Below are 13,901 nucleotides of genomic sequence, written 5' to 3'. Positions count from 1 at the left end.
ATGGCGCCGGAGAGGGAGGAAGACAGGCGGCGGCGGCGATGCGAGATGGGCTCGCGGGGGCTCCCCGTGGGCCTGGCGGGCCCAGCGGCGGCGATGTGGGTGCGGCCCACGTGGCGGCGCGTGAGTGGGTGCGGCGGCGGGGCGGACAATGTCCGGCACGGGCGGACACGTCCGGCCCGGCGCGGGGGAAGATGGATCTGTTTTTTTTTAGGGTTTGGAGGAGGAAGACGAGATCCGAAATGGAGGTGGGTATAAATAGGCATAAGTGGAGCTAGGAGAGTCCAAATGAGGTGCGGTTTTCGGCCACGCGATTGTGATCGAACGACCGAGACGATGGAGTAGAGTTTGGTGGGTTTTTTGGCCAAATTGGAGGTGTGTTGGGCTGCAACACACACGAGGCCTTTTCGGTCCCTCGGTTAACCGTTGGAGCATCAAACGAAGTCCAAATGATACGAAACTTGACGGGTGGTCTACCGGTAGTAAACCAAGGCCGCATGACAAGTCTCGGTCCAATCCGGAAATGTTTAACCCCCACACACAAGAGGAAGGTAGAAATGACCACCGGAGGAGAACGAAGCGCCAGAATGCAAAACGGACAACGGGGAAAATGCTCGAATGTATGAGATGAACACGTATGCAAATGCAATGCACATGATGACATGATATGAGATGCATGAAAACAAAAACAACACACGGAGACAAAACCCGAACCCGAGGAAATAAATATAACTTAACGCCGGAAACGACAAGAGTTGGAGTACAAATAGGGAAAGTTACATCTGGGGCGTTACAATTACGCTGTGGTGTTCCGGGTGGCGTGAGTTGCGAAACTATTCCGCATTGTTTCAAATGAAGACCGAACTCGTAACTCAAATATTCTCCTCCATGATTAGATCGTAGAAACATTATTTTCTTGTTACGATGATTTTCCACTTCACTCTGAAATTCTTTGAACTTTTCAAATGTTTTAGACTTATGTTTCATCAAGTAGATATACCCATATCTTCTCGAATCATCTGTGAAGGTGATAAAATAACAATACCCGCCGCGAGCCTCAACATTCATCGGACCACATACATCAGTATGTATGATTCCCAAAAAATTTGTTGCTCGCTCCATAGTTCCGGAGAACGGCGTTTTAGTCATCTTGCCCATGAGGCATGGTTCGCAAGTACCAAGTGATTCATAATCAAGTGATTCCAGAAGTCCATCAGTATGGAGTTTCTTCATGCGCTTTACACCAATATGACCTAAACGGAAGTGCCACAAATAAGTTGCACTATCATTATTGACTTTGCATCTTTTGGCTTCAATATTATGAATATGTGTATCACTACGATCGAGATTCAATAAACCATTCACCTTGGGTGTATGACCATTGAAAGTTTTATTCATGTAAACAGAACAACAATTATTCTCTGACTTTAAATGAATAACTGTATTGCAATAAACATGATCAAATCATATTCATGTTTAACGCAAACACCAAATAACATTTATTTAGGTTCTACACTAATCCCTAAAGTATAGGGAGTGTGTGATGATGATCATATCAATCTTGGAACCACTTCCAACACACATCGTCACTTCACCCTTAACTAGTCTTTGTTCATTCTGCAACTCCTGTTTCGAGTTACTAATATCAGCAACTGAACTAGTATCAAATACTGAGGGTTTGCTATAAACACTAGTAAAGTACACATCAATAACATGTATATCAAATATATTCTTGTTCACTTTGCCATCCTTCTTATCCGCTAAATACTTGGGGCAGTTCTGCTTCCAGTGACCAGTCCCTTTGCAGTAGAAGCACTTAGTCTCAGGCTTAGGTCTAGACTTGGGCTTCTTCACTTGAGGAGCAACTTGCTTTCCGTTCTTCTTGAAGTTCCCCTTCTTCCCTTTGCCCTTTTCTTGAAACTACTGGTCTTGTCAACCATCAACACTTGATGTTTTTCTTGATTTCTATCTTTGTTGATTTCAGCATCATGAAGAGCTTGGGAATCGTTTTCGTTATCCCTTGCATATTATAGTTCATCACGAAGTTCCAGTAACTTGGTGATTGTGACGAGAGAACTCTGTCAATCACTATCTTATCTGGAAGATTAACTCCCACTTGATTCAAGTGATTGTAGTACTCAGACATTCTGAGCACATGTTCACTAGATGAGCTATTCTTCTCCATCTAGTAGGCAAAGTGCTTGTCAAAGGTCTCATACCTTTCGACATGGGCATCAGTCTGAAATACTAATTTCAACTCTTGGAACATCTCATATGCTCCGTGGCATTTAAAACGTCTTTGAAGCCCCGATTCTAAGCCGTAAAGAATGGTGCACTAAACTATCAAGTAGTCATCATATCGAGCTCGCCAAACGTTCATAACGTCTACATCTGCTCCTGCAATCGGTCTGTCACCTAGCGGTGCATCAAGGACATAATTCTTCTGTGCAGCAATGAGGATAATCCTCAAATCATGGATCCAATCCGCATCATTGCTACTAACATGTTTCAACTTAGTTTTTCTCTAGGAACATATCAAAATAAACGGGGAGCTACATCGCGAGCTATTGATCTACAACATAGTTATGCAAATACTATCAGGACTAAGTTCATGATAAATTAAAGTTCAATTAATCATATTACTTAAGAACTCCCACTTAGATAGATATCCCTCTAATCATCTAAGTGATCACATGATCCAAATCAACTAAACCATAACCGATCATCACGTGAAATGGAGTAGTTTTCAATGGTGAACATCACTATGTTGATCATATCTACTATATGATTCACGCTCGACCTTTCGGTCTTAGTGTTCCGAGGCCATATCTTTATATGCTAGGCTCGTCAAGTTTAACCCAAGTATTCTGTGTGTGCAAAACTGGCTTGCACCCGTTGGATAAGAACTTTGAGCTTATCACACCCGATCATCACGTGGTGTCTTGGCACGACGAACTTTTGCAACGGTGCATACTCAGGGAGAACACTTGTACCTTGAAGTTTTTAGTGAGAGATCATCTTATAATGCTACCGTCAATCAAAGCAGAATAAGATGCATAAAGGATAAACATCACATGCAATCAATATAAGTGATATGATATAGCCATCACCATCTTGTGCCTTTGATCTCCATCTCCAAAGCACCGTCATGATCACCATCGTCACTGGCGCGACACCTTGATCTCCATCGTAGTATCATTATCGTCTCGCAAACTATTGCTTCTACGACTATCGCTACCGCTTAGTGATAAAGTAAAGCAATTACATGGCGATTGCATTTCATACAATAAAGCGACAACCATATGGCTCCTGCCAGTTGTCGATAACTCCGTTACAAAACATAATCATCTCATACAATAAAATATAGCATCATGCCTTGACCATATCACATCACAACATGCCCTACAAAAACAAGTTAGACGTCCTCTACTTTGTCGTTGCAAGTTTTACGTGGCTGCTACGGGTTGAGCAAGAACCGTTCTTACATACGCATCAAAACCACAATGATAGTTTGTAAAGTTAGTGTTGTTTTAACCTTCAACAAGGATCGGGCGTAGTCACATTCGGTTCAACTAAAGTTGGAGAAACTGACACCCGCCAGCCACCTGTGTGCAAAGCACATCGGTAGAACTAGTCTCGCATAAGCATACACGTAATGTCAGTCCGAGCCGCTTCATCCAACAATACCGCCGAACCAAAGTATGACATGCTGGTAAGCAGTATGACTTGTATCACCCACAAATCACTTGTGTTCTACTTGTGCATATAACATCTACGCATAAACCTGGCTCAGATGCCACTGTTGGGGAACGTAGTAATTTCAAAATTTTCCTACGCACACGCAAGATCATGGTGATGGATAGCAACGACAGGGGAGAGTGTTGTCTATGTACCCTCATAGACCGTAAGCGGAAGCGTTATGACAACGTGGTTGATGTATTCGTACGTCTTCACGATCGACGATCCTCAGTACCGAACGTATGACACCTCCGCGTTCAGCACACGTTCAGTTCGGTGACATCCCGCGAACTCACGATCCAGTAGAGCTTCCGGGAAGAGCTTCGTCAGCACGACAGTGTGGTGACGGTGTTGATGAAGCTACCGATGCAGGGCATCGCCTAAGCACCTCTACGATATGACCGAGGTGGATTATGGTGGAGGGGGGCACCGCACACGGCTAAGAGATCAATGATCACTTGTTGTGTCTCCAAGGGGTGCCCCCCTCCCCGTATATAAAGGAGTGGAGGAGGGGGAGGGGCCGGCCTCCTATGGCGCGCCCCATGAGGAGTCCTACTCCCACCGGGAGTAGGACTCCCCCTTACCAAGTAGGAGTAGGAGAGGGGAAGGGAGGGAGAGAAGGAGAGAAGGAAAGGGGGACGCCCCCCCCCCCTAATTGTCCAATTCGGACTAAAGGGGGAGGGGGCGCACGGCTGCCCTTGCCGCCCCTCCTCTTCTCCCACTAGGGCCCATTAGGCCCAATATACTCCCTGGTGGGTTCCGGTAACCCCCGGTACTCCGGTACATGTCCGAAACCTCTCGAAACACTTCCGGTGTTCGAACATAGTCGTCCAATATATCGATCTTTATGTCTCGACCATTTCGAGACTCCTCGTCATGTCCGTGACTATATCCAGGACTCCGAACTACCTTTGGTACATCAAAACACAAAAACTCATAATATCGATCGTCACAGAACTTTAAGCGTGTGGACCCAACGGGTTCGAGAACTATGTAGACATGACCGAGACACGTCTCTGGTCAATAACCAATAGCGGATCCTCGATGCTCATATTGGTTCCTACATATTCTACGAAGATCTTTATTGGTTAAACCGCATAACAACATACGTTGTTCCCTTTGTCATCGGTATGTTACTTGCCCGAGATTCGATCGCCGGTATCTCAATACCTAGTTCAATCTCGTTACTGGCAAGTCTCTTTACTCGTTCCATAATTCATCATCCCATAACTAACTCATTAGTCACATTGCTTGCAAGGTTTATAGTGATGTGCATTACCGAGAGGGCCCAGAGATACCTCTCCGACAGTCGGAGTGACAAATCCTATTCTCGATCTATGCCAACTCAACGAACACCATCGGAGACACCTGTAGAACACCTTTATAATCACCCAGTTACGTTGTGACGTTTGGTAGCACACAAAGTGTTCTTCCGGTAAACGGGAGTTGCATAATCTCATAGTCATAGGAACATGTATAAGTCATGAAGAAAGCAATAGCAGTAAACTAAACGATCAAGTGCTAAGCTAACGGAATGGGTCATGTCAATGACATCATTCTCCTAATGATGTGATCCCGTTAATCAAATGACAACTCATGTCTATGTCTAGGAAACTCAACCATTTTTTATCAACGAGCTAGTCAAGTAGAGGCATACTAGTGACACTATGTTTGTCTATGTATTTACACATGTATTGTGTTTCCGGTTAATACAATTCTAGCATGAATAATAAACATTTATCATGATATAAGGAAATAAAGAATAACTTTATTATTTCCTCTAGGGCATATTTCCTTCACGGCCCTCTATGGCGTGCCCCATGGGGGGGAGTCCTACTCCCGGTGGGAGTAGGATTCCCCCTTCCCTTGTTGGAGTAGGAGAGAAAAGAAAGGGGGTCAGCCCCCCACCCAATTCGGATTGGGCTTGGGGGGGGGGGTGCCCTCCACCTTGGCCGCCTCCCCTCTCTCCCACTAAGGCCCATATACTCCCGGGGGGTTCCGGTAACCCCCCAGTACTCCGGTAAATGCCCGAACTCATGCGGAACCATTCCGATATACAAACATAGCCTTCCAATATATCGATCTTTATGTCTCGACCATTTCGAGACTCCTCATCATGTCCGTGGTCATATCCGAGACTCCGAACTACCTTCGGTACATCGAAACACATAAACTCATAATACCGATCGTCACCGAATGTTAAGCGTGCGGACCCTACAGGTTCGAGAACTATGTAGACATGACTGAGACTCATCTCCGGTCAAGAACCAATAGCAGAACCTGGATGCTCACATTGGTTCCTACATATTCTACGAAGATCTTTATCGGTCAAACCGCATAACAACATACGTTGTTTCCTTTGTCATCGGTATGTTACTTGCCCGAGATTCGATCGTCGGTATCTCCATACCTAGTTCAGTCTCGTTACCGGAAAGTCTCTTTACTCGTTCCGTAATGCAACATCCCGTAAGTAACTCATTAGTCACATTGCTTGCAAGGCTTATAATGATGTGCATTACCGAGAGGGCTCAGAGATACCTCTCCGATACAGGGAGTGACAAATCCTAATCTCGATCTATGCCAACTCAACAAACACCATCGGAGACACCTGTAGAGCATCTTTATAGTCACCCAGTTATGTTGTGACGTTTGATAGCACACTAAGTGTTCCTCCGGTATTCGGGAGTTGCATAATCTCATAGTCATAGGAACATGTATAAGTTATGGAGAAAGCAATAGCAGTAAACTAAACGATCAAAGTGCTAAGATAATGGATGGGTCAAGTCAATCACATCATTTTCTAATGATGTGATCCCATTAATCCAATGACAACTCATGTCTATGGTCAGGAAACTTAACCATCTTTGATTAACGAGCTAGTCAAGTAGAGGCATGCTAGTAACACTCAGTTTGTCTATGTATTCACACATGTACTAAGTTTCCAGTTAATACAATTCTAGCATGAATAATAAAAATTTATCATGATATAAGGAAATATAAATAACAACTTTATTATTGCCTCTAGGGCATATTTCCTTCACGTACTTGTAGTCATCTTGCACTTGTCGCTCCGCCTTGGTAGCTTGGTGCACTCGCTCGTGGAGGTTCATGTACGGTTGGAAATCAAAGAGTTTCTTGAAAGGATGGTTGAGTACATTCAAGAATCATGCCATAGTTTGACCTCATCTTCCATGACATTGGCTCTTATCATTGCAATGTCCATTCCTTTGCAGTACTCTTCACCGGACTTGGTGCCTTGCTTGAGAAGTTGCAATTTCTTGAAGAGGTCTCGACTATAGTATGTAGGAACAAAATGCACTCTCATAACCTCCTTCATTTGATTACATGCTATGATGGGTGGGTCGTCTTTTTCTTGGTGCCACTCGAAGACTTGCTCCCACCAAATGAGAACGTAGTCATGGAACTCAAGTGAGGCCATGGCAATCTTCTTATCCTCTTCATAATTGTGAAGATGGAATATCTTGTCGACCTTTAATGCCCATGAGAGGTAGTATTTGTGATCGTTTCTTTCGGAGAACTTAGGCATGTCGAACTTGAGCTTGCCATAGCATTGCTTTTCATTGTGTTGGAGCCGATGGTGATATCGATCTTATTGTGGAGGAAAGTCTTCAAGCTCTTGCTCCTCGTGCTTTGCTTGGTTGGCTTGACGTTGAGGGCGTAGAATTCTTGCACGGTTCCTCATTTCTTGGTGCTCCTCAAGGCGTGTGACTTCTTCTTGTCGATCTCATCAGAGGACCTCTTCTTGTTCACGCCCATGGAGGTTGCAATCGTTGAGAGCATGAGTAACTTCATGTAGAGCACGTTGGGCTTCACGGGCTTGTTCCTCACAACGTTGTTTTTCTTGTTGGAGGGCGTCGCCATATTGTTTTTTTTCGTCTTGGCGCATTGGAGCTTGCTCTTTTTCCATGGGATCATGTGCTTGGCGATGATGTCATTCACATTACCAAAGGCGGTCTTGTAAACCATTGCCATGAAATGGGTTGTGTGGAGCTTGATGGTCTTGATGATGATGCGAATGAGCTCGGGGAAGACTTGCATCTAAAGAAATGTCCGAAGAGTGTTGGCTTGAGTGGCGCCATCTTGATGATTGATGATGTTGTAGAAGAGTGGCTGACCATCAAGCCATGAAACTCTTCCATTTGCGATGATAGCTTGTCATCAAGGTAGTCCCTTGTGCATTGTTTGGATTGTCGCAAGTCGGTGGTGAGTTAATCGATGTAGTTGCCCAAAGCTTCATCGCTTGATCCAAAGCTCTATGTGCGCCAAATAGTTGATTCTCGGTGACGTAGTTTTTTGGCTCCTCTTCTTGCTCGATGAAGAGTGGGTTGGTAGAAGTTCTTGGCATATCCATCATCTCAAGAAAATATGTGAGTGGAAGAAATGAAAGAACTAGACCAAATGTACCTTATCCAATATTGAAGATGGATCAAAGATCACTAAATGCAGTATTATGGAACTAGCATAATTGGCACCGGATCTTGCCAATCTCACACCTACACAAGTAAAGCCTTTGGAGTAGCTTGGTGAGGATGGTGGCACAAAATTGATGCAATTGTTAGCAAGATTCAATAATGATGAAATAGATTCAAAAATTTGCAAGTGAAACAAGTAGACCAATAGCAATATGTGGCACACGAAAACACACGGACGTATAGAAAAATGGGTCATGCAACCAATAAATGAGTTCAAAATGTGAAATCCACGAAAAATGCTCTTGTTGCACAATGCTAGAGAGACGCTGGCATGATTGCTCAATAGGCGAGATACGACACTTGTGCACAACCTATGAGGGACAAAACGTAACGACTTCTATCCCAAATATGTTATTTATGTATGATACCCGGTGATTCTATCACGATGATCCAAGATGATTGAATATGGTAATTCGTTGTGCAATGTGGCGATACTATGGCTATTGCTTACAAGCTCTTTGTTCGTCTTTTTCTTTTGTTTAAAAGCTTTTCTCTCTTTTGATATGTTCCTTTGGCTACTTGTGCATATGCTTGAACGAAGATAGTAATTATGTATACGCGGGAACAATTGATAACACAAGAGGTGATATGATGATATATGCACGCTATGATAGCTATGCGGAACGGGTATCACTAATGTGCACAAGTAACGTTGTCTGGCAATACTCAAATGGCTACTCTTGATACGAAAGTGACACAAAGAGTTGGCTTGGCGGTTCACAATGCAATGGAAAGGGAGATGTACAATTTATGTTGTTCAGGTTAACATCCTTACTTACAGTTGGTGGTGTCAAAATGGTGAAGTGGTCGTTGTCGATGTCGAGCCCGTGGCGAATTTGAACTGTGGTGGTGTTGACGAGGAACCGTCCCTAAGTAGCTGAAACACGTTAGGAAACGGAGAACCGCGACTCAAAATCTCAAGTGGAAAATGACAAATGGTGGTAGCGGAAAGTGTGGTGGTGTTGCGGAAGCTCAATGGGAGTGTGGAAATGCAAATAGTGGATTGTGGAGGTGGCAATGCGGAAGTGGGAGTGGGGCTGGAAATTTCTATCGAGAAATTTCTGTTTTGTCAGAGTTGGTCGGACATCTGGTGATGGTCGGACGACCGGTGGCTGTTTTCGGTCCGGACGTCCGGCGATGGTCGGTCGTCCGGTGACTGAAACTGGTCCGGATGTCAGGTAACTGTCGGACGTCCGATAACTGGGCGATTTAGGGGCTGCGGGAAAGAAGATGAACTCATGGATTACGGGAAGGAAAAGAAAAATTGGACCAAAATTGGGAGAATTTTGTGGACGGAAGTGATGGGGGAAAGCTAGATGCACATGAAACACATCAAATCCATGGATCAAAATCAACAAAAAATAATCAAACCAAGAAATCACAAAAAAAGGTAGGGCTATTTTTGTGTGGATTTTCGAAATTGGACAAAACACACAAAATTAGGCTAGAAATTGGGGTAGGGACTCCAAATTCCTGATCAACCTTGGCTCATGATACCAAGATGATGTGGGGTGGAACCCCGATGGCCCATATTTCATGAAATGGGGGCATCCCGAAAAGAACACGAGAGGGAAAACACTCAATCAACAAGATCCAAATCACACATATGCTAAATTCATATACACAAAGAGGAGATACAAGGATCCAAATACAACACAAGAGGGTACAAAGAATAGCTAGTTCATCCCAATTCTTGAAGGAGAGAGGTCTTGAATCCTAGGAGGATCTTCCCATGAAGGGGTCTTAAATCCACTTGGGGGGTCTTCTCACATTGAGGCCTTGATCTCCATGGGAGAGGTAAGTGGATGAGCAAAGCTCTATCTCTATCTTGAGCTAATCCTTCGCTAACCCTAAAATGTCCAAGTGAAGGGGTATTTATAGTCTAGAGAGAGAGAGAGAGAGAGAGAGAGAGAGAGAGAGAGAGATAAATGGGCCAAGGCCCACAGGCTATGCACAGACAGGTGTCAGACGTTTGGTTGTTACCAGTCGTCTGGTGTCTCGTGAGGGACCGGACGCCCGGTAAGGATCGGACATCCGGCATTTTGGCTTTGTTGAGGCGTTGTCGGACTTTTGGACGCTGTCGAACGTCCAGTGCGTCGGTCGTCAGGAAGGCTTTGGTCTCCTGGCGTCTTCGTTCTGTACTGGTGGTGCCAGATATCCAGAGTCGGTCGGACGTCCAGTGGCTGAAGTGTGTCGGTCGTCCGGTACTTGTCGGTTGTCCGGTCGCTGTAGAGTCTGTCGGCTGATCCTTCTGTATGGCTGAGTCTCCAGGCGTCGTCCGGTGGTTGTAGCTCTCTGGCATCCATTCCTCTTGCTTCTCGCGCTCGATGTCCTTGCCATCTTGTCCATTGGTGATAGCAGCTTCATGGCCTTCCTTCAAGTACCCGATCACACACAATATCTCCGCTTAAGGTACTAGCCATGTCTCCCATGTGGAGTATGTAAGTTCCGAGAGGAGCAAGTTCACCTCGGCTTCGATAGCCCTTGCACGTCATTGGTCCACGTGGTGTTTTGGGAGACGAAGATAGGTTCATGGGAATGACCGTAGAATGCTCCGCGCCATAGAGGTTGATGCATATGTTTATTGTGTTTGTATCCTTTTCATGCTATGTTGTAAGTCAATGAAAACATTTTCACTAAAGAAAATCTAATCGAGTGACCGAGCATCCGGATTGTTCAAAGGAAATTAGCATCACCAAACGGTAGATGATTGTGTGCGCTTTCAGTTTGACGTCCATATCTGGGCTGCTCTTTGGGTAGCAGTGCAATACTTTTGCTTTTGCTACCTTTCTCCACCGATACACGTCTGCCTTTGTTGGTTGGAATGGTGATTAATTGTCCACTTGGAGCAAAGAAGACACTCTAATTTAGTGCCACTAATCAGACGGACATAGGCATCACTCAGAGGGGGAAGAATACTACGCCGTCTGTTGCAGGTGCGACCGGAATCCTGAGACAGTAGTAGTATAGTAGAACCACTGTGCTGGATAAGCACCAGATCTCCGCCTAGCTTTTCTCCCCTCATTGGCGACATCTAGCTAGCTCTATAATGTTGGCCAGGAAGAGAGAAGCGTTTCTAGCTTTCTTGCTTCCTATCATAAATCTGCATATCAAGAGACGCCACATCAGCGGTGACAAGGGCGTCCCAATTGGGCATCCAACTTGGTACTACTGTTGAGAGGCGACAAACCACAGAGACACAGGAATGAGCACTGTACGATACGTGCACCTACCGTATCCCAGATCCGGAGGGAGGCGTAGGACCCGGCCGTGTCCATTATGGGTGAGCGTCGCCGTCTGGATTGAACCTGCTTGTCGCTGCCTGAATGTACGACAGAACCAGTGGGTCTCGTAATAGGCACTAGACGTACAGGCAGGCGAGATAAGAATCTGAATGCCTCCATTTGGAACAGATCCACTTGGATTAATATGTACTAGTATGGACAGCCGTGATTCACCGAAATTCTACTAGTTGGAGTGCATGCGTAGCGTGGGGGAACAGGAGCATGCTTCGGTTGGAGTTTCTGGTTTTTACATGGACGGGACGGGACCCAAGAGCAGCAGCGGTACGTACTACACACATGAACAACGTATCCACAATTAGCACTACCCGCACGCAACTTTACAAGCGCTGTCCATAGCCTTATCTCCATTTGCATTGGTTGGACAGGTCAGGCTCAGGCAGCAGACACAGCCTGATAAGTGATAAAATAAAAAAAATAAAAACTGGGTCGAGCGTCCTGGGTCTCCTCTCCGGCGGCGACGTTGTTGACGTCATGTTCCGATGGACGGTGGTGAGAGAGACATGCCCAGCTCCAGTTCCAGCGGGGAGCAGTGGTGACCGTGCCCGTGGCCATGAGGAGGCTGCTCCATCAGAACCGCCGGGAATGGCGCCCTCGGTGACGCCGACAAAAGTGGAACCCCCGCCATCGCCATGTCATCCTCCTGCGTGGAGTTGAGATCAATGGACGCCATGTCGGGGGATTTATACCGCGGCAGAGAGGTGGAGGCATCTCCGCTGTTGTTGGTCAGCGGCTCAGAAACGCGAATGCCGTTCTCGCAGATCGGTACCTGCACACCATATTCAGAATCTGACCTGTCTTTTACATGCATTAATTCAGTCCTTTGTATAGTTAAGAAGTTAAGATGTAGTACTCCAGTACCATGTCAAAGAGGCTGGAGCGGCGCTTCTTCTTCCCCATGCTGCTCTGCCTCAGGAAGAACTTCTGCGCGTGGCTGGCAACCTGCGTCGGGGTTCGAGTCGTGACGTAGCTCCGGGAGATGCCTCGCCAGTCGCCCTTTCCGAGCTTCTCGAGGCCCACGAGGAATAGCCGGTGCTCCTCCTCGCTCCATGGAACTCCTGTAGTCATGTTCACATAAGGACCTTCAGCTCAGGTGGCCACAAAGTCGTCCATTACTTTTAGTAAGAAGAAGAAGAAGAAGAAGAAGAAGAAATGCGACTTTATTAGTTAGGTCAAGATGAGATAGACTAGCATAAAACAAAGAAACTCAGGTACAAAAAGGTCTGAATTTCCACCCCACGTATATCATCAGTAGCATAGCCAGCGTAGCATATGTTCGACACTAGTGACTAGTGTAACTGCGTATTTCTGTTTAGGCAATTAATTACCTTTCTTCCTCTCCTGGACTAATCTGCCATGAGGACCGTCAGATAGGTACCCATTGGAAGCCCTCTCCAAGCCCTCATCGATGGACAGAAGCACCGACGAGGAAGACGACGACGAAGGCGAGACGATGGAGCTAGGGGCCACCGCGAGCTGCAGGCAGTCCATGCTGTAGCTCTTCCTCATGGAGGCGCCGGCGCCGGTGCTGCGGCCCGCAGCGACATGGACCTGCACCCCGAAGAGCCTCAGCCCACTGCCGCCGCTGCTCCCGCCGCCTCCTTCGCAGAGCATAACTTCTCCCTGGTTTCCAGCTGCGCTGCTGCAAGTTCTTGAGTTGTGGCCGTAGTTGCCACAGTGGGAGCACTTCCTCGCCATGGTGTGGCTATAAATCGACTAAATCGATCCGCACTGCGCTGTCTTTTGGTGCGGGTGGTGGGAGAGATGGGTGGAGACCAGTGTGTCCACAACCGCAGCAGTGGGTGGTGCTTGCTACTGCCTATAGCAGCTAGCAAAGGTAGCTTAGGGAGGAAACTTACACTGCACCCACTATAAATATGCTGCTTCTACTCCTGGCCTTTTGGCTGTGGATGTGGACGCGTTATTGGGCAGGGAACCGTAGAAAAGTACGTACTTATTGCTCAAACCACCTTTTTTTTAGAATTGCTCAAACCACCTTTATCTTGTATGAGTGCGTAACTTGGATTTAACTGGTAATTTGATTTTTAACTATTAATTTGATCTTTTGATGCGTAAATTTGCACTGCCAACTTCTTTTGGAATGTTTCAAATACGCCACCGTACACGTGAATTTTTTTAGAGCATAGGGCCTAGAAAATACATCCATCGCCGTCACATTTTCCGTCACGAGGTTGTATAATCACCACTTCATATTTCCTTTTTTTCTTTCATACTTTTTTAGGCTTCTTTTATTAGGGCAACACCCAATCCAACATACTTCCTTTGTATCTAAATATAAGAAGTTTTTGCAGTTTAAATTTGACCCTCTTAAACGACTTATATTTAGATACAAAGGGAGTATCATTCTACT

General features: G+C 45.7%; 1 protein-coding gene across 1 annotated transcript; it reads right to left on the bottom strand.

Moving 5' to 3' along the window:
* Nucleotides 1-11,681: 11,681 nt before the first annotated feature.
* LOC119268330 (transcription factor MYBS3-like) lies at nucleotides 11,682-13,376 on the bottom strand. The gene is made up of 3 exons (XM_037549924.1): nucleotides 12,859-13,376; nucleotides 12,392-12,588; nucleotides 11,682-12,299 (listed from the first exon to the last, which is right to left on the bottom strand). Exons 1-3 carry the CDS (start codon nucleotides 13,226-13,228, stop codon nucleotides 12,003-12,005), a joined length of 864 nt encoding a protein of 287 aa, XP_037405821.1. The 5' UTR covers nucleotides 13,229-13,376; the 3' UTR covers nucleotides 11,682-12,002.
* Between the last annotated feature and the right edge of the window lie 525 nt (nucleotides 13,377-13,901).

Source organism: Triticum dicoccoides, chromosome 3A (assembly GCF_002162155.2).
Source record: "Triticum dicoccoides isolate Atlit2015 ecotype Zavitan chromosome 3A, WEW_v2.0, whole genome shotgun sequence".
In the NCBI taxonomy this organism is placed as follows: Eukaryota; Viridiplantae; Streptophyta; class Magnoliopsida; order Poales; family Poaceae; genus Triticum; species Triticum dicoccoides.
This window is presented reverse-complemented; position numbering and strand designations above follow the sequence as displayed.

Bases quoted from the DNA above. Each gene is read 5' to 3' on its own strand.
- LOC119268330 (XM_037549924.1), bottom strand. From the start codon at position 13,228: ATGGCGAGGAAGTGCTCCCACTGTGGCAACTACGGCCACAACTCAAGA. The intron at 12,589-12,858 runs GTAATTAATTGC...ACATGACTACAG, and splicing joins AGTCCAGGAGAGGAAGAAAG to GAGTTCCATGGAGCGAGGAG. The intron at 12,300-12,391 runs GTACTGGAGTAC...TATGGTGTGCAG, and splicing joins GCTCCAGCCTCTTTGACATG to GTACCGATCTGCGAGAACGG.